Source organism: Myodes glareolus, chromosome X (genome assembly GCF_982192425.1).
Source record: "Myodes glareolus chromosome X, mMyoGla1.1, whole genome shotgun sequence".
Classification (NCBI taxonomy): domain Eukaryota; kingdom Metazoa; phylum Chordata; class Mammalia; order Rodentia; family Cricetidae; genus Myodes; species Myodes glareolus.
This window is the reverse complement of record NC_142053.1, coordinates 49,223,419-49,248,258: the sequence shown is the minus strand read 5'-3', so window position 1 is coordinate 49,248,258 and position 24,840 is coordinate 49,223,419. Positions and strand designations below refer to the sequence as shown.

Here is a 24,840-nt window from a genome sequence, read left to right as displayed (position 1 = left end):
GAGAAATTCATTTGACATCATACTCCACTCGTGTACATACCAAAATATTGAGACAAAATTTTAAAGATGTATTTGTACTTGATGTGCATGAGTGTTTTCCTGTACGTATGTCTGTGTACCAACCACATGCAAGCAAGGCTCTTGGAGGTCAAAGGACAGTATTGGATACCCTGGAACTGGAATTGCAGATGGTTGTGAGCTATCATGTTTATCCTGGGAATTGAACCCAGGTCCTTTGGAAGATCAGTCAGTGTTTTTACCCACTAAACTTTCTCTCTAGCCCCAATAAGACGAATCTTCTACAAAGTTATTCTAACTATTGGATATATTTGCTATGATGTTTTGTCTTGACTTTATGTTCAGCTTATGACCAATAAATTGGTTTTATACCTCATTAGTGCTTTTCAATGCACAATTTGAAAAATACCTAAATTAATGGGTGACCTAATGGTTTCCTATAGTTCTGAAAGCCTATTGCTTTAATGTTGTGTCTTATCTTTTAGAGAAAAAACAGTACCAGCGAGTAGCATTTTTAAAAACTTTTCCACAGTGCCAAACACTATCTTGAGCACTCCACTCATACGAACTAACCTCACATTTCAACAACCATGATGACTACCTTCATTAGTGCACTTTTAAAGGCGAAGAAAGTCAACGAGGCTGATATGCACATTGAATTTAATGGACTAACAAAGCCATTTCACATTATATTAGAGTGTTTTGACTCTTTTCCAATATGCCCATTTTATAAAACATTGTCCCAGGACTAGAGCAGTGCCTCAGTGGTTATGAGCAGTGGATGCTATTCCTTAGGATCTGGGTTCAGTTTTCAGCACCCACATGGTGGCTCACATTCAGTGGAATTCCTGTTCTAGGGGACCGTGCTCTCTCTCTTGTGGCCTCTGAGGGGACAGCACACATGTTGTACATATGTAGACAAAGCATGGATACATAAAACAAAAATAGACAAATCAAATACAAACAATGAAACAAAGCAAACCATTTTACCTATAGAGGCATTATAACAGATCTTCCAGTTTGGAAGGGATACCCATTATAGGACTCTCAAAGTCCTTTAGCTTACTGATTATGTTATTGTGTATTGTACTTAATCCTAAAGCATGTGCTTAGCAACAGTACACCAGAGAGCATTCGTACTTGCAAGATTACCTAAGTTGTCCTCTTAACACAGAGTAATACACACATTTGACCACAATTGTATGCATATTCCTTAGTCACATTCATCTTTATTATCAATATGGTAAAAGCAAACTTTCGTCCTATTGAAACATTATCCAATTATCAAGCATCACCGTCAAAAAGCCATCTTTCATAAATTCACTGGATCAGATGGACCCAGAATTTGATCATATAATACCTTTATTCATAAATTACATTTTGTGTATAGTTTAGACTGGAAATAAAACCGATTTGAGATATGTACTAAGTCATATTATTTTGAAACAAGACCTTACTATGTAGCACTGGATGGACTGGAACATGCTATATAGATGATGCTGGCCTCAAATTCGCAGATCTCCCTCTGCCTCCTGAATGTTGGAATTAAAGGTGTACACCACACCAGGCTCAATGAAGCTCTTCTAAACAAGTAATAGAGAAAGATGAGGCTTAATGGAACTAGTAGTAAATCTAGTAAAGTTTCATAATTTTTTTATTCAACTGTAAATTAATATTGAGTACTTATGTAGAGTCCTATGTTACACACTGTTTTGGACACTCAAGACTTAGTAATGAACACAATAAAGTATATATATGTACTTGGGAAAGTGTGCAGGGTGGGGGGATGTTCCTGAGTTGGCATATGTGTGTTCATACCTCTGGACACTAGAGGACATCCTTGGCTATCATTCCTCAGGTGCTGTCTACCTTCTCTTGTATTTGAGACAGGGTATCTCATCAGCCTAGAACTCACCAAGAAGGTTATGCTACTGCCCTATTGTCTGGGAGGTCCTTGGCCCAGGAACAGGAACAGGTCCTGCTCCTTCACTGAGGCTACCCACCCAGAGGGGTGAGCACACCAGCCTGGCCAAAGGGGAGTGCACGGCACCTCCAGCTCCTGTCGAAGGGGCTTCTTGTCTCCGCACAACTCTCCCCTCCCTCTCGAGTTTTCCCTTTTGTATGCTGGGTCCTTTGACCTCCAAGAGTCCTGTCCCTGTGCTGAGGACAACCTTTCAGAACGACCAGCCAACCAGGGAGCAGTTCCTGCGCCTGCACTGAGAAGATCCACCCAGAGTCAGTCACAGCAAAGGTCGAACCAAGACACCAATACTCTCCTGGCTGCATTTAAAGGAAGAGATGGGCAGGCACCAATGCAAGAATTCCTCCAACAACCCGAAAGGCAACATGACATCACCAGAATCCAGGGATCACGAAACAAGAAGAATTGAACACCCTACTCCAGAAGAAATCGAATTTAAACAGAACTATATGAAAATAATAGAGGAACTTAAACGGGAGGTGAAAAACTGCCGTAAAGAAATGGAGATAACAAGCAAAATGGTAGATGAAATGAATGAATCTCTCAAAGATACCCAAGAAAACCAAGAAAAAACAATCAAACAGGTAAGGGAAACAGTTGAAAAAAGACTTGAAAAATGAAATGAAGGTAATTAAAAATCACAAACCGAGGGAATGCTGGATATGGAAAATTTGGGTAAACAAAAAGGAACTGCAGAGACAAGTATTACCAACAGAATACAAGAAATAGAAGAAAGTATCTCAGACACTGAAGATACTGTACAGGAAATACACTCACTGATTAAAGAACAAAACAAATCCAACAAATTCTTAACACAAAACATCTAGGAAATCTGGGACACCATGAAAAGACCAAACCTAAGAATAATAGGGGTAGAAGAAGGAGAAGATTTACAGCTCAAAGGCCCAGAAAATATATTCACCAAAAATAATAAAGAAATCTTTCCCAACCTAAAGAAGGATATTCCTATGAAGATACATGAAGCATACAGAACACCAAATGGACTGGATCAAAAAAAAAATCCCCTCACCATATGATAATCAAAACACAAAACATACAGAATAAAGAACAAATATTAAGAGCTGCAAGGGGAAAAGAACAAGTAACATATAAAGGGAAACCTATCAGAATTACACCTGACTTCTCAATGGAAATCATGAAAGCCAGAAGGTCTTGGATAGATGTGCTGCAGAAACTAAGAGACCAAGGATGCAAGCCCAGACTACTATACGCAGCAAAGCTTGCATTCACCATCGATGGAGAAAACAAGATATTCCAGAACAAAAACAGATTTAAACAATACGTAGCCACAAACCCAGCCTTACAGAAAATACTAGAAGGAAAATAGCAAACCAAGAAAGCCAACAACACCCGTAATAACACAAGTATCTTGGCAGGATACAAGATCAACTTCAAAAAATCAGTTGCCCTCCTATAGACAAAGAACAAAGATACAGAGAGGGAAATCAGAGAAACATCACCTTTCACGATAGCCACAAATAGCATGAAGTATCTTGGGGTAACTCTAACCAAGGAAGTGAAAGATCTATTTGACAAGAAATTTAAGGTTTTAAAGAAAGAAATTGAAGAGGATAGTAGAAAATGGAAGAATCTCCCATGCTGTTGGATTGGGAGGATCAACATAGTAAAAATGGCAATTCTACCAAAAGCAATCTATAGATTCGATGCAATCCCCATCAAAATTCCATCAAACTTCTTCACAGACCTTGAGAGAACAATAATCAAGCTTATATGGCAAAACAAAAAACCCAGGGTACCCAAAACAATCCGATACAATAAAAGTACTTCTGGAGGCATTATCATCCCTGACTTCAAACTCTATTACAGAGCTACAGTAATGAAAACTGCTTGGTATTGGCACAAAAACAGAGATGTTGACCAATGGAATCAAATCGAAGACCCTGATATTAATCCACAAACCTATGAACGCCTGATTTTCGACAAAGGAGCTAAAACGATACAATGGAAGACAGAAAGCATCTTCAACAAATGGTGCTGGCATAACTGGATGTCAACCTGTAGAAGAATGAAAATAGATCCATATCTACCACCATGCACAAAACTCAAGTCCAAATGGATTAAAGACCTCAATATAAATCTGTCCACTTTGAACCTGATAGAAGAGAAAGTGGGAATTAGTCTACAAGACATGGGCACAGGAGACCACTTCCTAGGTAGAACCCCGGTAGCACAGACAATAAGAGCAACAATGAATAAATGGGACCTCCTGAAACTGAGAAGCTTCTGTAAAGCAAAGGACACTGTTATTAAGACAAAAAGGCAACCTACTGTTTGGAAGAAGATCTTCACCAACCCCTCATCAGACAAAGGTCTGATCTCCAAAATATACAAAGAACTCAAGAAAGTAGACGCTAAATTAACCCAATTAACTCAATTAAAAAAATGGGGTACTGAACTGAACAGAGAATTCTCAACAGAAGAAGTTTGAATGGCCAAAAGGCACTTAAGATCATGTTCAACCTCCTTAGCGATCAGGGAAATGCCAATCAAAACAACTTTGAGATACCATCATACAACTGTCAGAATAGCTAAACTCAAAAACACCAATGATAGCCTATGCTGGAGAGGATGTGGAGTGAGGGGAACACTCATCCATTGTCGGTGGGAATGCAAACTTGTGCAGCCACTGTGGAAATCAGTGTGGCGTGAGGTTTCTCAGGAGACTGGGAGTCAACCTACCTCAGGACCCAACAATTCCACTCTTGTGAATATACCCAAGAGATGCCATATCATACTACAAAAGCATTTGTTCAACTATGTTCATAGCAGCACTATTTGTAATAACCAGAACCTGGAAACAACCTAGGTGTCCCTCAATAGAAGAATGGTAAAGAAGGTGTGGAACATATACACATTGGAGTTTTACTCAGCAGTACAAAACAATGACATCTTGTATTCTGCATGCAAATGGATGGAAATAGAACACGCTTTACTGAATGAGGTAACCCAGACACAAAAAGGGGAATATGGTTCGTACTCACTCATAAGTGGATTCTAGCATTAATTAAAGGACATTGAGCGTATAATTCATGATCCTAGAGAAGTCAAATAAGAAGGTGAACCTAAAGAAAATCATAACATTATCCTCCTGGATATGGGAAGAAGAAAAGATTGCCAGGCAAAACTTGGGTGCATGGGGGTGTGGTGGGTGGATGTAAGGGGAGATGGGTAGAGAGAAGGGAAAAGGGGATGATTAGGGAGAGCTTGGTGGGAGGGAGGAAGAGTGGATATGGGAGCAGGGAAGTAAATATCTTAATGAAGGGAGCCATTTCAGGGTTTGCAAGAGACTTGACTCTAGAGGGGTTCCCAGGTCCAAGGAGAGGGCCCCAGCTTGTTCCTTGGCCAGCAGAGGAGAGGGCGCTTGAACTGGCCTTTTCCCATAGCCACACTGATGAATATCTTGCATATCACCATAGAACCTTCATCTGGCGTTGGATGGAGATAGAGACAGAGACCCACATTAAAGCACTGGAATTAGCTCCCAAGGTCCAAATGAGGAGCAGAAGGGAGAACATGAGCAAAGAAGTGAGGACCACGAGGGGTGCATTCACTCACTGAGATGGTGGGACTGATCTAATGGCAGCTCACCAAGGATGGCTGAAATAGGACTGATGGAGCATGTGATCAAACTGGACACTCTGAATGTGGCTGGCAATGAAGGCTGACTGAGAAGCCAAGGACAATGGCACTGGGTTTTGATTCTACTGCATGGACTGGCTTGTGGGTGCGTGGTTTGTTTGGATGTTCACCTTTATAGACCTGGATGGAGAGGGGAGGACCTTGGACTTCCCACGGGGCAGGGAACCCTGACTGCTCTTAGGACTAGAGAGGGAGGTGGAAGTGGGGAGGAGGAGGGAAAAGCGAGGCGAGGAGGAGGTGGAAATTTTTAATAAATAAATAAATAGATAGATAGATAAAAAGGTTATGCTAGCTGGGTGCCACCCAGCGAATGTACTTGTCTCCAACTTCCTAGCTCTATTTCAATCACACTCACTTTAAAATTTATTTTCATATAATATTTTTGATTATATTCATTCACTTGCACTGGTCTCCTTAACTCCTCCCCAGATCCACCTCCCTTCCCTATCCCTTGACTTGTGCTTTCTTTATTCAATAACCCATTGACTTCAATTTGTGCTACGCATATACTTCCCAAGTGATTTTACAGTGTATATAGTTCTGTGGATCAAATGCAGACCCTCCTGCTTACAAGGGTAGCTGTATACTAACTGAGCTATCTCTCCAGCTTTCAGAGAACAATGTTTTCATCACTGAACATTTGGAATTCTGTATACTGTTTATAAAAAGGCACACATGTATATTCCTTTTGGGAAAGAGACAGTAAGAATTGTGGTTTTCATTTATTTACAATAATTTAGGGTCACAGGTGAGCAGACCCTGAGGGTGTTAACTCAGGAGGGCAGATCTTTCCACCCCCTTGTGTGCTATGTGCTGGCATAGGTAAGGGAAAGATACTCCCAAGCCCTCATCCCTTACCACCTGCAGCAGGCAGAAAGAGCTGGCTGGCACCCAGGGTCATGAGAGTGGGAGAGCTAGCCTTGCCCCTTACCAGCTGCACCAGACAGGAGAGCAGGCCCTACAGCTTGCCTGGGCAGCACAGTAGAGCTGACTTGTTGGCTGGGATGCAGGTGAGCTAGCCCTGAAGGTATGAGAGCTGGAGAGCTGACCCCACCAACCCTTCAAATGTCACATATGGCAAGGGTGAGGGAAAGATGTTCCCTGACCCTTGTCACCAGTGCCAGACAAAAAAAATCTAGCTATGGTGATATTTTGCTTGTGATCTAATAAATAAAGCTTGCCTGAAGATCAGAGACTATAGCTACGTCACTAGTTAGCCATAGAGGCCTGACAGTGGTGGCTCATACTTTTAATCCCAGTATTTGGGAGTCCCACACCTTTAATCTCAGCACAAAGAGGTGAAAACAGGAAGGGATATGGCTGGGTGGAGAGACAAATATAAGGTGGGAGGAGACAGGAGCTCCTGGTATTCAGTTTGAAAATTCATGGAGAGAGAACCTTGTCCACTTTTGTCTGAGGATTTCGTAGAGGTAAAAGGTCTCTCTAGTGGGTGACTCATTTACTTCTCTGATCTTTCAGCATTTACTCCAATCTGACTCTGGGTTTTTATTATTAAAACTAATTATGATACATCTGGCTTTACAACATGGGCCAAAATTTCCACATAAAGCCTGAAAAGGTTTTAAAAAGGATTCTAAATACACAAAAACGGAGTCAAACTCAGCTTCTGTTAACCCCTTTTTCTCGGGTGGGTTCTGTTTGTTAGTGGCAAACAGAGACAGTGATCCTTTAACAGATGGTTTCCTGACTCAGTATTAGTGGCAAAAACAGGCAGCTTGTTTAAGAGGCCCTACTAATAAACTTCGGGGGTTATGATTAGTGGATGAAATGCTACTAAGTGGCAGCATTAATGTAAAAGCTTCCCAGAGCTGGGACAGAAATCATGGGTCCCAAAGGTGGCCATAGTCTCCATCATGAGACTAATCCCTCAGGGAACCAAGGAGAGGGGTCCAACCAGTGACTAACATTGCCCACTTAGTCAAAGCCATGATGCTTAGCAGTATAAAGACTCATGTAGTAAGGAAAACATAGAGATATGAGGTAAAGACAGATTCAGACAAGAAATAAAAATCTCTAAACAGTTGTGTTTAAAAATATTCATAGGCCTGGGAAAGTAAAGAAAAGGTATAGACAGTCATAAAAAAAGAAACACATAGTTTTAAAATAATAAGGTCCTTAAAAGGGGTGTAAAGTAACATTAAGAAGCCACATAAAAGTGAGTCTGGATACTGTACGTTATTATGTTGTCTACTAATAGTTGGACTGCTGAGAAAAGAACAAAAGCTGCCTAAAGATATTTTATAATAAATGATGCTAGTTTAATCCAACATATATATTTTTAAAAATGCCTTGATTTCAAAATTTAAGTCAAAAGGTATATTACTTTGGAGAAGAGGGCATGCTTTGGTTTCCATGGGAAATTACAGGGTGTAGATTCATTCTGGAATAAGAAAAATCAGGTGTGATAGAAGAAAATCCCTTGAAAAAAATCTCTAATGGCAGTGAAAGGCTCTGATGAGCCAAGATTTCAGAACACCTCTGTTGCAGTTTCCTCTGAGTTCTACATCTAGAAGAGCTCACTGAGATGAGTCGCTGGATGGCATCCTGAGCATAAGCAATCTCAAAGGCCCCTCCACAGTGACACATGTGCTCCAACAAGGCCATACCCACTCCAATTAAGCTATACTTTCTAATAATGATATACCCTATGAGACAATGAGGGACATTCATATTAAAACTACCAAGTCTAGCCAGAGAGGTGAGTGGGTACTCGCCAGGGCAGTCTGTCCCCGAGGAGAGCGCAGCCCCTCCCCCCTCAGCTTCTGAGGCAGGGGCTTTGGTGTTCCAGGGGACCCCTCTCTGCCTCCACTGCTGCTGCCCTTTTGTCTCTTGGGTCCTGGAAACACCAGCTATCCCTGATGCAGAGCTGAGGAGTTCTATCCAGAGAGGTGAGTGGGTGCTCGCCAGGGCGGTCTGTCCCACAAGGGGAGAGCAGCCCCTCCCCCCTCAGCTTCTGAGGCAGGGGCTTCAGTGTTCCACAGGACCCATCCCTGACCCCACTGCCGCTGCCCTTTTGTCTTCTGGGTCCTGGAAACACCAGCTATCCCTGCTGCAGTGCTGAGGAGTTCTATCCACAGAGCTATCCCTGCTTCAGTGCTGAGGAGTTCTATCCAGAGAGTGCTGAGGCGTTTCATCCAGAGAGGAGGAGATGGGCAGGCACCAATGCAAGAATTCCTCCAACAACCTGAAAGGCAACATGACATCTCCAGAATCCAGGGATCACGAAACAAGAAGAATTGAACACCCTACTCCAGAAGAAATAGAAGAAATCGACTCTAAGCACTTCTTTATGAAAATAATAGAGGAACTTTAACAGGAGGTGAAAATCTGCCATAAAGAAATGGAAGATAAATATAATAAAAAGATTGAGGAAATGAGTAAAGAAATGGAAGAGAAATATACCAAAAAGTTTGAAGAAATGAGTAAATCCGTAAATGAAATTCTGGGAAATCAAGAAAAAACAATCAAACAGGTAATGGAAACAGTTCAAGATTTGAAAACTGAAATGGAGTCAATGAAGAAATCACAAACCGAGGGCCGGCTGGCTATGGAAAATCTAGGTAAACGAACAGAGACTTCAGAAACAAGCATAACCAACAGAATACAAGAGATAGAAGAAAGAATCTCAGACTCTGAAGACATCATAGAGAAATTAAACACTCTGAGCAAAGAAAACAGCAAATCCAACAAATTTTCATCACAAAACATTCAGGAAATGTGGGACACAATAAAAAAAACCAAATCTAAGAATAATTGGGGTAGAAGAAGGAGAAGAATTGCAGATCAAAGGTCCAGAAAATATATTCAACAAAATTATAGAAGAAAACTTCCCCAACCTAAAGAACGATATCCCTATGAAGGTTCAAGAAGCATACAGAACACCGAATAGGCTGGATCAAAAAAAAAAGTCCCCTCACCATATAATAATCAAAACACAAAGCATTCAGATTAAAGAAAGAATATTAAGAGCTTCAAAGGAAAAAGGTCAAGTAACTTATAAAGGTAAACCTATCAGACTTACACCAGACTTCTCTATGGAAACCATGAAAGCCAGAAGGTCCTGGATAGAGGTACTACAGAAACTAAGGGACCATGGATACAAGCCCAGATTACTATACCCAGCCAAGCTTTCGTTCACTATCAACAGAGAAAACAAAATATTCCAGGATAAAAACAAATTTAAACAATATGTAGCTACAAATCCCGTCTTACAAAAAGTATTAGAAAACAAATCACAACCCAAGGAATCCAACAATCACAACACCGCCTACAATAACTCAGACATCTAGCGACCCTTCACAAGCACAACTCAAAGAAGGGAAAAACATACACTCTACTACCCCCCCAAAAAAAAAACTAAATAAAGTAACCGGAGTCAACAACCACTGATCATTAATATCACTTAATATCAATGGACTCAATTCACCTATAAAAAGGCACAAACTTGGAGATTGGATACGAAAACAGGATCCAACATTCTGCTGTTTACAAGAAACACACCTCAGCCACAAAGACAGACATCTACTCAGAGTAAAGGGCTGGGAAAAGGTTTTCCAAGCAAACGGACCTAAGAAACAAGCAGGTGTGGCCATTCTAATAGCTAACAAAATTGACTTCAAACTAAAATCTATCAGAAGACATAGAGATGGACATTTCATATTCATAACAGGAACAACTCATCAGGAGAAAGTCTCATTCCTGAATATCTATGCCCCTAATATAAAGGCACCCACATATGTAAAAGAAACTCTTCTAGAACTCAAGGGAGTCATCAAACCACACACACTAATAGTAGGAGACTTCAACACACCTCTCTCACCAATGGACAGATCAATCAGACAGAAAACCCAACAGAGAAATAAGAGAATTATTGGAGGTTTTGAATCAAATGGACTTAACGGATATCTATAGAACTTTCCAACCAAATAGGAAAGAATATACCTTCTTCTCTGCAGCCCATGGAACCTTCTTAAAAATTAACCACATACTTGGTAAGAAAGCAAACTTCCACAGTTACAAAAAAATATTAGTAACCACCTGTGTCTTCTCAGATCACCATGGACTAAAGTTAGAATTCAACAACAATGCTACCCCCAGGAAGCCAACAAACTCATGGAAGATGAGCTGTCAACTATTAAATCACCCCTGGGTCAAGGAAGAAATAAATAAAGAAATTAACGTCTTCCTTGAATTTAATGAAAATAAAGACACAACATACTCAAACCTATGGGACACTATGAAAGAAGTGCTAAGAGAAAAGTTCATAGCACTAAGTGCCCAATTAAAGAAAACGGAGAAAGCACACATTGGAGACTTAACAGCACACTTGAAAGCTCTAGAAAAAAAGAAGATGATTCACCCAGGAGGAGTAGAAGACTGGAAATAATCAAACTGAGGGCTGAAATCAACAAAATAGAAACACAGAAAACAATCCAAAGAATCAATGAAACAAAAAGCTGGTTCTTGGAGAAAATCAACATGATCGACAAACCCCTATCCAAACTAATCAAATGGCAGAGAGAAAACATGCAAATTAATAAGATCAGAAAAGAAAAGGGGGACATAACCACAGACACAGAGGAAATTCAGAGAATCATTAGATCTTACTACAAAAGTTTATATGCCACAAAGTTGGAAAATGTAAAAGAAATGGACATTTTTTTAGATAAGTACCATATACCAAAGTTGAAACAAGAACAGGTGAACAATCTAAATAGACCTGTTAGTCGCGAAGAATTAGAAGCTGTTATCAAAAATCTCCCTACCAAAAAAAGCCCAGGACCAGATGGTTTCAATGCAGAATTCTACCAGAACTTCCAGGAAGAGCTAATACCTATACTCCTTAATGTATTCCACAAAATAGAAACAAAAGAGTCATTGCCAAACTCCTTTTATGAAGCTACAGTTACCCTGATACCAAAACCACATAAAGACATAACCAAGAAACAGAATTAAGGCCAATCTCACTCATGAACATCGACGCGAAAATTCTCAATAAAATACTGGCAAACCGAATCCAAGAACACATTAGAAAAACTATCCATTATGATCAAGTAGGCTTCATCCCAGAGATGCAGGGCTGGTTCAACATACACAAATCTATCAATGTAATCCATCATATAAATAAACTGAAAGAAAAAAACCATATGATCATTTCATTGGATGCTGAAAAAGCATTTGACAAAATTCAACACCCATTTATGATAAAGGTGTTGGAGAGACTGGGGATACAAGGATCATACCTAAATATAATAAAAGCAATATACAGCAAGCCGACAGCTAACATCAAATTGAATGGAGAGAAACTCAAAGCCTTTCCACTAAAATCAGGAACACTACAAGGCTGTCCACTCTCTCCATACCTCTTCAATATAGTGCTTGAAGTTCTAGCAATAGCAATAAGACAACATAAGGAGATCAAGGGGATTCGAATTGGAAAGGATGAAGTTAAACTTTCGTTATTTGCAGACGATATGATAGTGTACATAAGCGACCCCAAAAACTCTACCAAAGAACTCCTACAGCTGATAAACACCTTTAGTAATGTGGCAGGATACAAGATCAACTCCAAAAAATCAGTTGCCTTCCTATACAGAAAGGATAAAGAAGCAGAGAGGGAAATCAGAGAAACATCACCTTTCACGATAGCCACAAATAGCATAAAATACCTTGGGGTTACTCTTACCAAGGAAGTGAAAGACCTATTTGACAAGAACTTTAAGTCTTTGAAGAAAGAAATTGAGGAGGATACCAGAAAATGGAAAAACCTCCCCTGCTCTTGGATTGGGAGAATCAACATAGTAAAAATGGCAATTCTACCAAAAGCAATCTATAGATTCAATGCAATCCCCATCAAAATCCCATCAAACTTCTTCACAGACCTTGTGAGAATAATAATCAAGTTTATATGGCAAAACAAAAAACCCAGGATAGCCAAAACAATCTTATACAATAAAGAAACTTCTGGAGGCATTACCATCCCTGACTTCAAACTCTATTACAGAGCTACAGTATTGAAAACAGCTTGGTATTGGCATAAGAACAGAGAAGTAGACCTATGGAATTGAATAGAAGACCCGGATATTAACCCACAAACCTATGAACACCTAATTTTCGACAAGGGAGCTAAAGGCATACAATGGAAGAAGGAAAGCATCTTTAACAAAAGGTGCTGGCATAACTGGATGTCAACCTGTAGAAGAATGAAAGTAGATCCATATCTATCACCATGCAAAAACCTCAAGTCCAAATGGATTAAAGACATCAACATTAATCTGTCCACTTTGAACCTGATAGAAGAGAAAGTTGGAAGGAGTCTACAAGATATAGGCACAGGAGGCCACTTCCTAAGCAGAACCCCAGTAGCACAGACAATAAGAGAATCAATGAATAAATGGGACCTCCTGAAACTGAGAAGCTTCTGTAAAGCAAAGGACACTGTCAGTAAGACAAAAAGTCTACCTTCTGACTGGGAGAAGATCTTCACCAACTCCTCATCAGACAAAGGTCTGATCTCCAAAATATACAAAGAACTCAAGAAACTAGACACTAAAACTCTAATTAACCCAATTAAAAAATGGGGTACTGAACTGAAGAGAGAATTCACAACAGATGAACTTCAAATGGCCAGAAGACACTTAAGGACATGCTCAACCTCCTTAGCGATCAGGGAAATGCAAATCAAAACCACTTTGAGATACCATCTTAAACCTGTCAGAATAGCTAAACTCAAAAACACCAATGATAGCCTATGCTGGATAGGATGTGGAGTGAGGGGAACACTCATCCATTATTGGTGGGAATGCAAACTTGTGCAGCCACTGTGGAAATCAGTGTGGCGGTTTCTCAGGAAACTGGGAGTCAACCTCCCTCATGACCCACTAATTCCACTCTTGTGAATATACCCAAGAGATGCCCTATCATACTACAAAAGTATTTGTTCAACTATGTTCATAGCAGCACTATTTGTAATAGCCAGAACCTGAGAACAACCTAGGTGCCCCTCAATAGAAGAATGGTAAAGAAGGTGTGGAACATATACACATTGGAGTTTTTACTCAGCAGTACAAAACAATGACATCTTGAATTCTGCATGCAAATGGATGGAAATAGAACACGCTTTACTGAGTGAGGTAGCCCAGACCCAAAAAGAGGAATATGGTATGTACTCACTCATAAGTGGATTCTAGTAATACTTAAAGTTCTTTGAGTCTTTAATTTGTGATCCTCGAGAAGCTAGATAAGAAGGCGAACCTGAAGAAAATCATGTAGTTATCCTCATGGATATTGGAAGTAGAAAAGATTGCCAGGCAAAACTTGGGTGCATGGGGGTGTGGTGTGTGGATGTAAGGGGAGTTGGTTAGGGAGAGGGGTAGGTCTGGGGAAGGCTTGGGGGAATGGGAGGGGGGAGGGAGGAAGAATGGTTATGGGAGCAGGGAAGTTTATATCATAACTACGGGAGTCATTTTAGGGTTTGCAAGAGACTTGATTCTGGAGGGGTTCCCAGGTCCAAGGAGAGGTCCCCAGATGATACTCTAGGCAGCAGAGGAGAGGGTGCCTGAACTGGCCTTGGCCCATAACCATACATATGAATATTTTGCATGTCACCACAGAACCTTCATATGGCGATGGATGGAGATAGAGACAGAGACACATATTGGAACACTGGACTTGGCTCCCTAGGTCCAAATGAGAAACAGAGGGAGGGAGATCGTGAGCAAGGAAAGCAAAATAAGAGGGGGCCTTCATCCGACGATGGATGGAGATAGAGACAGAGACCCACATTGGAGCACTGGAGGTCGGGACCGCAAGGGGTGTGTTCACCCACTGATACAAGGGGACTGGTCGGTTGGGAGCTCACCAAGGCCAGCTGGACTGGGACTGAACGAGCATGTGATCAAACCGGATTCTCTGAACGTGGCTGACATGGGGGCTGACTGAGCCCCCAAGGTCCAAATGAAGAATGAGAAGCCATTGACAATGGCACTGGGTCTTGTTTCGTCTGCATGGACTAGTTTGTTGGGATCCTGGCCTGTTTGGATGCTCACCTTCCTGGACCTGGAGGGAGGGGGGAGGATCTTGGATTTCCCACGGGCAGGAAACCCTGACTGCTCTTGGGAATGGTGAGGGAGGAGGAGAGGGAGTGGGAGGATTGGGGGGAGCGGGAGGGTATTGGAAGGAGGGGAGGAAGTGGAAAGGGTGTTTTCGCATACTTGAATAAACAAATCGAAAAAAAAACTACCAAGTCTAGTCCCTGGCCCCCATAAACTGGCAAAAATATCATAATACAAAATGCATTTTGTCTAACTCCAAAAGTCTCTGAAGTCTATCACAGTCTCAACAATGTTTACATGTCCAAAATTCAAATTCTCTCCCGAGATTCATGCAATCTCTTACCTCAAGTATCAAATAAAATAAAATAAAATAAAATAAAATAACCAGATTTAACATTTAACGGCACAGAATATATATTACAGGTCCAAAATATCAGGAAGAAAGCATAGTGAGGAGATAGGGGACCAAAGAAAGCCTAAAAACCAGTTGGACAAACTCCAAAGTCTGTATCTTCATGCCTGATGTCCAAGGTCTGTTCAGATCTCCAACTCTATTTCTCTTTGACACTGGCTCAATCTAGTGTTACCAGGGGTGGACTTGAACTCACAGAGATCTTTCTGACTCTGTCTATTGAGTGCTGGGGTTAAAAATGTGTGCCACCACTACCTGTCCTCTATGGCTATGTAGTGGCTTATCTCTGCACTCTGATCTTCAGGCAAGCTTTTTATTTGTTAGATCAAAAGCAAAATATCACCACATTTCCCCTTTTTTCTAAAATTTAAGATTATAATTAATATAAGAAAATCACAAGTACAATAACCATATATTGTATAATTAAGGGTATACAATATATTCAGGCAATAATTATATTAACGAAGTCTAGTCATTAGCATTTGACAAATTTAGAGAAAATACTCCATTATCCAACTTTGGTGAGTCCAAAAGGTAACAGCTAATTTGTTTTCTATTCTAACATGCATTACCACATTTCTGTAACTCCATTTTCTTTTTAAAACAAGATCCTAAATCTACTAAGTCAGAGGGATTTTGGAGACAGGATCTTGCCTATTCAGTCTGAACATTTGGAGAAGTAAGAACTCTAGTGGCTGGCTTCTCTGCTTCTCTGATCTTTCAGCTTTCACCCCCTAATTCCTGACTCTGAGTTTTTATTATTGAGACCAATTAGAATTGGCACTACACCTGGCCACGGAGGCATGAGAGTGGGAGTGCTTGCCCTGCCCCTCACCAACTGCAACACTCTGAGTAGAACTGGCCCTGGAGGTGTGGGTACAGGTGAGCCAACCTGAAGGAGTGAGAGCAGAACTGGACCTGCTCCTTGCTGTCTGCTGCACTGGGTGGGCTAGCCAGGGCAGGGATGGAGATCTCACTCATTTATTTTATTTTGTTTTAGGGATGAGTTTACAAGAGCAGAGGGCATATGCAAAGAGATGTGGGAATAAATGGGACTGGAAGGCCTGATATGTATGCCTTCTCTCTCTCCAAAACACGACCAGATCTTCCCCTTCTCAATGTTTAAATATCCAGACATCCATCTCATTTCTCCAGCTTTGTGAAAGTTTCCTTTGTTACATTCTTCCTTTCCTCCCACCCTCTGGGTTCACAGGTCTCTCTGATGGACATAACCAGGCATCCGTGCTTTCTTATGTTTGGTCCCTACTGGACAATCCCACTCACACAACTTTTCCTAATGAAATACTTTTTCTGAAAATATTCATTTGAAAATTTGAAAACATGATAGATATCAAGCTCTTGGTTTTTTTTTCTTTTCACTTATGAAGACTGGGAAATGGTCACGTTGTTTGTAAAAGTTGGAGGACACCCAAGTCCCAATCAGCATAAGAAGATGATGTGGAAAGTCCTTCGGTATGTGTGTTGATTTATTGGTTAATGAATAAAGAAGCTGCTTCGGCATGTGATAGGGCAGAGTAGAGCTATGAGGAAAAACTAAACTGAATGCTGGGAGAAAGAAGGCAGAGTTGAGAGAAGCCATGTGGCTGCCAGAGGAGAAAGACATGAGCTGCCAGGTAACATTGCTGGTAGGTCACAAGCCTCATGGTGAAATATAAAATAATAAATATAAAAAATATAAAATAATAATAATAGAAAAAATAATAGCTATATAGAAACACAAGATGTAAGAACTAACTAGGGATACACTGAAGCTTTTGGACAAAGAGTATTACAAATTAAACAGTTTCTGTGTGTTTATTGAGGGACCTGCCAGCGGAGAATCTTCCGATAATATGAAGAAATGAATAAAATGATTGGTGCATACAGTGGACTAATATTCGGTGTGAGAAGGAATGGGGGAACACTGGTTCAACCCTTCAATAGGTGATGTGAGACACAAGGAACTATATACTGGGCATGAAGCATCATGTACCCAGGATTCTAAGTAAACGGGCAGATACACAAGAGGTCAGTGTTTGCCAAATGATCCCACCCACAGGACCTGCCCAACTCAGACATGAGCGGACACACATGGCAGAAGCAGAGAAATGGCTAAGAAGTTCCAGGGACCAGGAAAGCTGTAGCTCTGGATTTGCTCCAGCTGCCTGGAGCTCTGAGCTTGAATGTCCAGCAGGAAAAGGGAAAACCCTCAGGTTTACAGTGGTGCCTGGGGCCCTGGTGGCACAGGGAGGGGGACAGGCGAGGCAGGAGAGGGACAGACAGCTCGTACTTAATGGGTAGGCTTGGTGACAGCACCTTAGAAGCCAAGGACTGTGAAGGACTTGTTCTCGATAGCACCACAGACGTCTTTGTCTTTCCTAGAAGGCACCCCGGGGTGTCAAGGTGGCAACAGCGCCCCTAGCGAGGGCTGGCTGGGAGTCATCCCACACGTGACACGTCATCAGTGAGAGCGGAAGTGTGACAGAGTGGGCTGCGACCCACCGTGAGGGGCCCCTTGACACACAGGGAGGCGCAGAGGCGGCCATTGGGATCAGGGTGGAGGCCCAGAGTCCAGCAGGCCAGCAGGGAGCAGCCAGGTAGAGCCGAGCCAGCCCCTGGGGGCACACCTCGAGGCCACCATGCCCCAGACCAGGCAGAGCAGCCGCCAAGGGTCGTCTCGTCAAGGGTCCTCGTCTCGTCAGGGGTCCTCGTCTCGTCAGGGGCCCTCGTCTCGTCAGGGGTCCTCGTCTCGTCAGGGGTCGTCTCGTCGCGGGTCGACTCGCCGCCTTGCAATCTCCGCCAGAGCCAGGCTGACACTGGCTGTGAGTCTGGTGGAACACCTTCTTCGGGAGGCCGGCCACACCTCGCGACTGAGCGAAACAGCGCCCATCTTGCTGACCGCCATCCTGGAGTTCCTGATCTGCAGAGTGCTGGAGCTGGCAAGCAACGAGGCCCAACGCCGAGGTGCCGAGATGTTCATCACCCCGGAGCTGTTGGACTTCACTGTCTACAACAACACGCTCCTCAGCGAACTGTTCCAGTTCACCACCATCTCTCGTGTGGCTCCGCCTCAACCTGGTCCTCGTCGTAGTAGTCGTCGACGTCAATGATGGCTCCTACCTGCTCCTGGATGGCTGGCTGCCTGGCTCTGGGTTTCTGATGGACTTTCTGCCCCGTTTATTCATCGAGCATCAGTTAGTTCATCCTGCCCAACATTTCCCATGGCCAGCCCTGTTTGGCTGACAAGCCTCGCCACTCTGTTGTGTTCTCATTAAAGTTTTTGTTAGAGCATTGCATAGAATTGCTTCCCTGAATTTTTCTTTGGGCATGGGATAGGGGTGGAGGTGGGTGTGAGGGAGGCAGTGGGGGCAGAAGGTTAGGTGGGCCTACTTAAGGAACACAGGGGGTGTGCCTAGCTGAAGGAGCACAGGGGGTGGGAGTGATTGCTGGGGTTGCCAGGGATCCACAGCCTGGTTTCCCATGTTTTACTTTGGGCATGAGGCAGGGGTGTAAAGTGGGGGAGGAGGGTGAGCTGGGCCTAGTCACAGAACACTGTGGTGTTTGGGGTGCTGGTGTGGAAGGCAGGCAGGGATGGTGGGGGAGCTGCTGCTCCAGAGGGAGACAAGGAGAACCTGGGTAGGGAGGGGTACACAACTTGGTCCTGAAGCAGTGTGGATCAGCCTGAATAACTGCATCAGAATGATGGCCTTTTCATAGAAAACCACAGGGCAGAGGGGCCCACATCCAAAGGCAGACTTTCGATTCAGGATGCAGATGTGGACAAGAATACTGGCACGAGGCAACTAGGTTCATGGAAGTATATTATTTATTATTAGTTCTTGGAAGATCTACCAGGAGTTTCGCCTGGCAATGGATGTGAATATGTAACCTAGCCCGCCAGTGTGTGTACTGCCCCAGCATCTATGGCTTTGCCTTCCCTGGGTCAAGGGCTTGTACATGAGCCTATATCCCCGAATCTAAGCTCAACCCCACATCCTGTTATTTGCACCCTGGTCAGACACTTGGCTTGCCCTGCCTCCAGACATGTGGCTACTCCAGCCATACCTATAGTATGTGTGGTTGGCAGCTGGTTTCATCCACTTGCTATCATTTGCATATAGGGCTGGTGGTCTGACATAATCAGAAACATCATCCGGGTGACTCTGACTGGAGTGGGGATCTTCTCTGTATGTTGTAGGCAAGAATGCCACCTCCCACTTAAGGCTTCAAACAGCTGCAGTTGCCCATTCCTTCGCAGCGTTTGCCCGCTCCTCCCAAATTCAGCAGAGGCCGTAACTTAAAGTGGCTCAGTCCTGTCCACCTCAGTCTAAGCATTGACACCACCACTTCCAACTGTCCAGTTTCCTGCAAACTCACCAAACTCTGTCTTGTTCTCCCCTGCCACAATGGAAACTAACAACAACATAGGATCATTCACTAGAGGTGACAGAGAAAAGCACCAATGAATGATATAAGTGGACTACTCATGAAGGCAAAAAACAATACATCAATGCATACATAGTTGAAACCTCTCCAAGGTTATAAAGTGAATGACATTCTTCCATGTGTAAGAAAATGGGTCGGCCTGCTCTGCTGGCTCCACCCTGCTAGCGCCTCTGCCAGCCATCCCAGCTTCCATCCAGAGGGCCATCAGAGGGGCGAGTTTGCTACAGGCCAGCGGCAGGGGCCCGGCGAGGAGGAGCTTGAACTTCTCCCGACCCCATAGACTCCCAGGTCAACCTGCAGTGGTGGTTCCACCCTGCTAAGCTCTCCAGCCTGCCATCCCAGCATCCATCCAGGTACAAATTTCTATATTTCTCCCCTCCCACTGGGGCCATAAAATTTCCCCAGCTCAGCTGCCTTGCACACTGGGCCTGCTCTCTAGGCGCATCCTGGAAAGAGGGAGTGCCTGTGCTTCAATAACCTGCCTGAGGGAAGGTAGGCATTCTATCAGTGAACTCCCTGCCCAACAAGGGAACCTGACCCGCTACCAGAAGTTCCAATAGAGAGCATTTGAACGAAGAGATGGGCAGACGCCAAGGCACGACCTCCTCCAACAATCTGAAAAACAACATGAAAACACCAGATCCCAACGACCCTACAACAGAAGGATTTGAACACTCTAACCCAGATGAAGTGGAAAAAAGTGCCATTATGAAAGCAATAGAGTCCCTTAAACAGGATATGAATAACTCCCTTAAGGAATTGGTTGAGAAGTATAACAAAAAGTTTGAAGAAATGAGTATAGAAATGGATCAGAAATATAACAAAAAGTTTGAAGAAATAAGTAAATCCGTGAATGATACCCTGAGAAACCAAGAAAAAACAATCAAACAAGTAAAGGAAACAGTCCAAGAATTGAAAACTGAAATGGAGGCAATGAAGAAAACACAAAACGAGAACCGGCTGGATATGGAAAACCTAGGTAAACGAGCAGAGACTACAGAATCAAGCATAACCAATAGAATACAAGAGATAGAAGAACGAATCTCAGATTCTGAAGATACCATAGAGAAAATAAATGCTCTGGTCAAAGAAAACGGCATATCCAACAAATTCTCTTCAGAAAACATTCAGGAAATCTGGGACACAATAAAAAAAACCAAATCTAAGAATAATAGGGATTGAAGAAGGAGAAGAACTGCAGATCAAAGGCCCAGAAAATATATTTAACAAAATTATAGAAGAAAACTTTCCCAATCTAAAGAACGATATTCCTATGAAGGTTCAAGAAGCATACAGAACGCCAAATAGACTGGATCAAAAAAAATGTCCCCTCGCCATATAATAATCAAAACACGAAACATCCAGATTAAAGAAAGAATATTAAGAGCTGCAAAGGAAAAAGGTCAAGTGACTTATAAAGGTAAACCTATCAGGCTTATACCAGACTTCTCTATGGAAACCATGAAAGCCAGAAGATCCTGGATAGAGGTACTGCAGAAACTAAGAAACCATGGATGCAAACCCAGACTACTATACCCAACCAAGCTATCATTCACTATCAACGGAGAAAACAAAATATTCCAGGATAAAAATAAATTTAAACAATTCGTAGCCACAAATCCAGCCCTACAGAAAGTAATAGAAGGAAAATCGCAACCCAAGGAATCCAACATTGCCATCACTGCCTACAATAACCCAGACATCTAGCGACCCTTCACAACCACAACTCAAAGAAGAGAAACAAACAAACGATACTACACACACACACACACACACACACACACACACACACACACAAATAATAAACGGAATCAACAACCACTGGTCATTAATATCACTTAATATTAATGGTCTCAACTTACCTATAAAAAGGCACAGACTTAGAGACTGGATAAGAAAACAGGATCCAACATTCTGCAACATTCTGCTGTTTATAAGAAACACACCTCAACCACAGAGATAGACATCTCCTCAGAGTAAAGGGTTGGGAAAAGGTTTTCCAAGCAAACGAACCTAAGAAACAAGCTGGTGTGGCCATTCTAATATCTAACAAAATTGACTTCAAACTAAAATCAATCAGAAGAGATGGAGATGGACATTTCATACTCTTAACAGGAACAATTAATCAGGAGAAAGTCTCAATCCTGAATATCTACGCCCCTAATATAAAAGCACCCACTTATGTAAAAGAAAAACTTTTAGAACTCAAGGCAGTCATCAAACCACACACACTAATAGTAGGAGACTTCAACACACCTCTCTCACCAATGGACAGATCAATCAAACAGAAAAAAAATAAGAGAATTGTTAGAGGTAATGAATCAAATGGACTTAACAGATATCTATAGAACATTCTACCCAAAAAGGAAAGAATATACCTTTTTCTCTGCAGCTCATGGAACCTTCTCGAAAATTGACCACATACTCAGTAACAAAGCAAACTTACACAGATACAAAAAAATATTAGTAATCACCTGTGTCTTGTCGGATCACCACGGAATAAAGTTAGAACTCAATAACAATTCGAATTCCAGAAAGCCTACAAATGTGTGGAAGTTGAACAGTCAACTACTGAATCATCCTTGGGTCAAGGAAGAAATAAAGAAAGAAATTAAAGTCTTCCTTGAATTTAATGAAAATAAAGACACAACATACTCAAACCTATGGGACACAATGAGGGCAGTTCTAAGAGGAAAGTTCATAGCGCTAAGTGCCCAATTAAAGAAAACGGAGAAAGCATATATTGGAGACTTAACAGCACACCTAAAAGCTCTGGAAAAAAAAGAAGCAGATTCTCCCAGGAGGAGTAATAGATTGGAAATAATCAAACTGAGGGCTGAAATCAACAAAATAGAAACACAGAAAACAATCCAAAAAATCAACGAAACAAAAAGTTGGTTCTTGGAGAAAATCAACAAGATTGACAAACCCCTAGCCAAACTAATCAAACGTCAGAGAGAGAACACTCAAATTAATAAGATCAGAAATGAAAAGGGGGACATAACAACAGACACAGTGGAAATTCAGAGAATCATTAGATCTTACTACGAGAGTTTATATGCCACAAAGTTGGAAAATGTAAAAGAAATGGATTGGTTTTTAGATAAATACCATTTACCAAAGTTAAATCAAGAGCAAGAGAACAATCTAAATAGACCTGTTAGTCGCGAAGAATTAGAAGCTGTTATCAAAAACCTCCCCACCAAAAAAAGCCCAGATCCAGATGGTTTCAATGCAGAATTCTACCAGAACTTCCAGGAAGAGCTAATACCTATACTCCTTAATGCATTTCACAATATAGAAACAGAAGAATCATTGCCAAACTCTTTTTATGAAGCTACAGTTACCCTGATTCCAAAACCACACAAAGACACAACCAAGCAAGAGAATTACAGACCAATCCAACTCATGAACATTGACGCCAAAATACTCAATAAAATACTGGCAAACCGAATCCAAGAATACATTAGAAAAATTATCCATTATGATCAAGTGGGCTTCATCCCAGAGATGCAGGGCTGGTTCAACATATGCAAATCTATCAATGTAATCCATCATATAAATAAATTGAAAGAAAAAAACCATATGATCATTTCATTGGATGCTGAAAAAGCATTTGACAAAATTCAACACCCCTTTATGATAAAGGTGTTGGAGAGATTGGGTATACGAGGATCATTCCTAAATATAATAAAAGCAATATACAGCAAGCCGACAGCTAACATCAAATTGAACGGAGAGAAGCTCAAAGCCATTCCACTAAAATCAGGAACACGACAAGGCTGTCCACTCTCTCCATACCTCTTCAATATAGTGCTTGAAGTCCTAGCAATAGCAATAAGACAACATAAGGGTATCAAGGGGATTCGAATTGGAAAAGATGAAGTTAAACTTTCGTTATTTGCAGACGATATGATAGTGTACATCAGCGACCCCAAAAACTCTACCAAAGAACTCCTACAGTTGATAAACACCTTTAGTAATGTGGCAGGATACAAGATGAACTCCAAAAAATCGGTTGCCCTCCTATACACAAAGGATAAAGAAGCAGAGAGGGAAATCAGAGAAACATCACCTTTCATGATAGCCACAAATAGCATAAAATATCTTGGGGTAACTCTAACCAAGGAAGTGAAAGACCTATTTGACAAGAACTTTAAGTCCTTGAAGAAAGAAATTGAGGAGGATACCAGAAAATGGAAAAACCTCCCCTGTTCTTGGATTGGGAGAATCAACATAGTAAAAATGGATATTCTACCAAAAGCAATCTATAGATTCAATGCAATTCCCATCAAAATTCCATCAAACTTCTTCACAGACCTTGAGAGAACAATAATCAATTTTATATGGAAAAACAAAAAACCCAGGATAGCCAAAACAATCTTATACAATAAAGGAACTTCTGGAGGCATTACCATCCCTGACTTCAAACTCTATTACAGAGCAACAGTATTGAAAACAGCTTGGTATTGGCATAACAACAGAGAAGTCGACCTATGGGATCGAATAGAAGACCCGGGTATTAACCCACAAACATATGAACACCTGATATTTGACAAGGGAGCTAAAGGCATACAATGGAAGAAGGAAAGCATCTTTAACAAATGGTGCTGGCATAACTGGATGTCAACCTGTAGAAGAATGAAAATAGATCCATACCTATCACCATGTACAAAACTCAGGTCCAAATGGATTAAAGACATCAACATTAATCTGACCACTTTGAACCTGATAGAAGAGAAAGTGGGAAGTAGTCTACAAGATATAGGCACAGGAGGCCACTTCCTAAGCAGAACCCCAGTAGCACAGACAATAAGAGAATCAATGAATAAATGGGACCTCCTGAAACTGAGAAGCTTCTGTAAAGCAAAGGACACTGTCAGTAAGACCAAAAGGCTACCTTCCGACTGTGAGAAGATCTTCACAAATCCCTCATCAGACAAAGGCCTGATCTCCAAAATATACAAAGAACTCAAGAAACTAGACACTAAAACTCTAATTAACCCAATTAAAAAATGGGGTACTGAACTGAAGAGAGAATTCACAACAGATGAACTCCAAATGGCCAAAAGGCACTTAAGGTCATGCTCAACCTCCTTAGCGATCAGGGAAATGCAAATCAAAACAACTTTGAGATATCATCTTACACCTGTCAGAATAGCCAAACTCAAAAACACCAATGATAGCCTATGCTGGAGAGGATGTGGAGTGAGGGGAACACTCATCCA

At 41.8% G+C, this 24,840-nt stretch overlaps 2 protein-coding genes across 2 annotated transcripts in view; one reads left to right on the top strand and one right to left on the bottom strand.

The window, feature by feature from the left end:
• Positions 1 to 1,185: 1,185 nt before the first annotated feature.
• LOC125415785 (uncharacterized) overlaps positions 1,186 to 24,840 on the bottom strand; it is a 29,188-nt gene continuing 5,533 nt past the window's right edge. Inside the window, exon 4 of the mRNA XM_087902777.1 lies at positions 1,186 to 1,601. The gene's annotated coding sequence lies outside the window, so the exon portion shown is untranslated. The remainder of the gene's footprint in view (positions 1,602 to 24,840) is intronic.
• Positions 17,630 to 18,467, top strand: LOC148117293 (histone H2A-Bbd type 2/3-like). The gene has a single exon (XM_087902831.1). It carries the CDS (start codon positions 17,806 to 17,808, stop codon positions 18,274 to 18,276), a length of 471 nt encoding a protein of 156 aa, XP_087758957.1. The 5' UTR covers positions 17,630 to 17,805; the 3' UTR covers positions 18,277 to 18,467.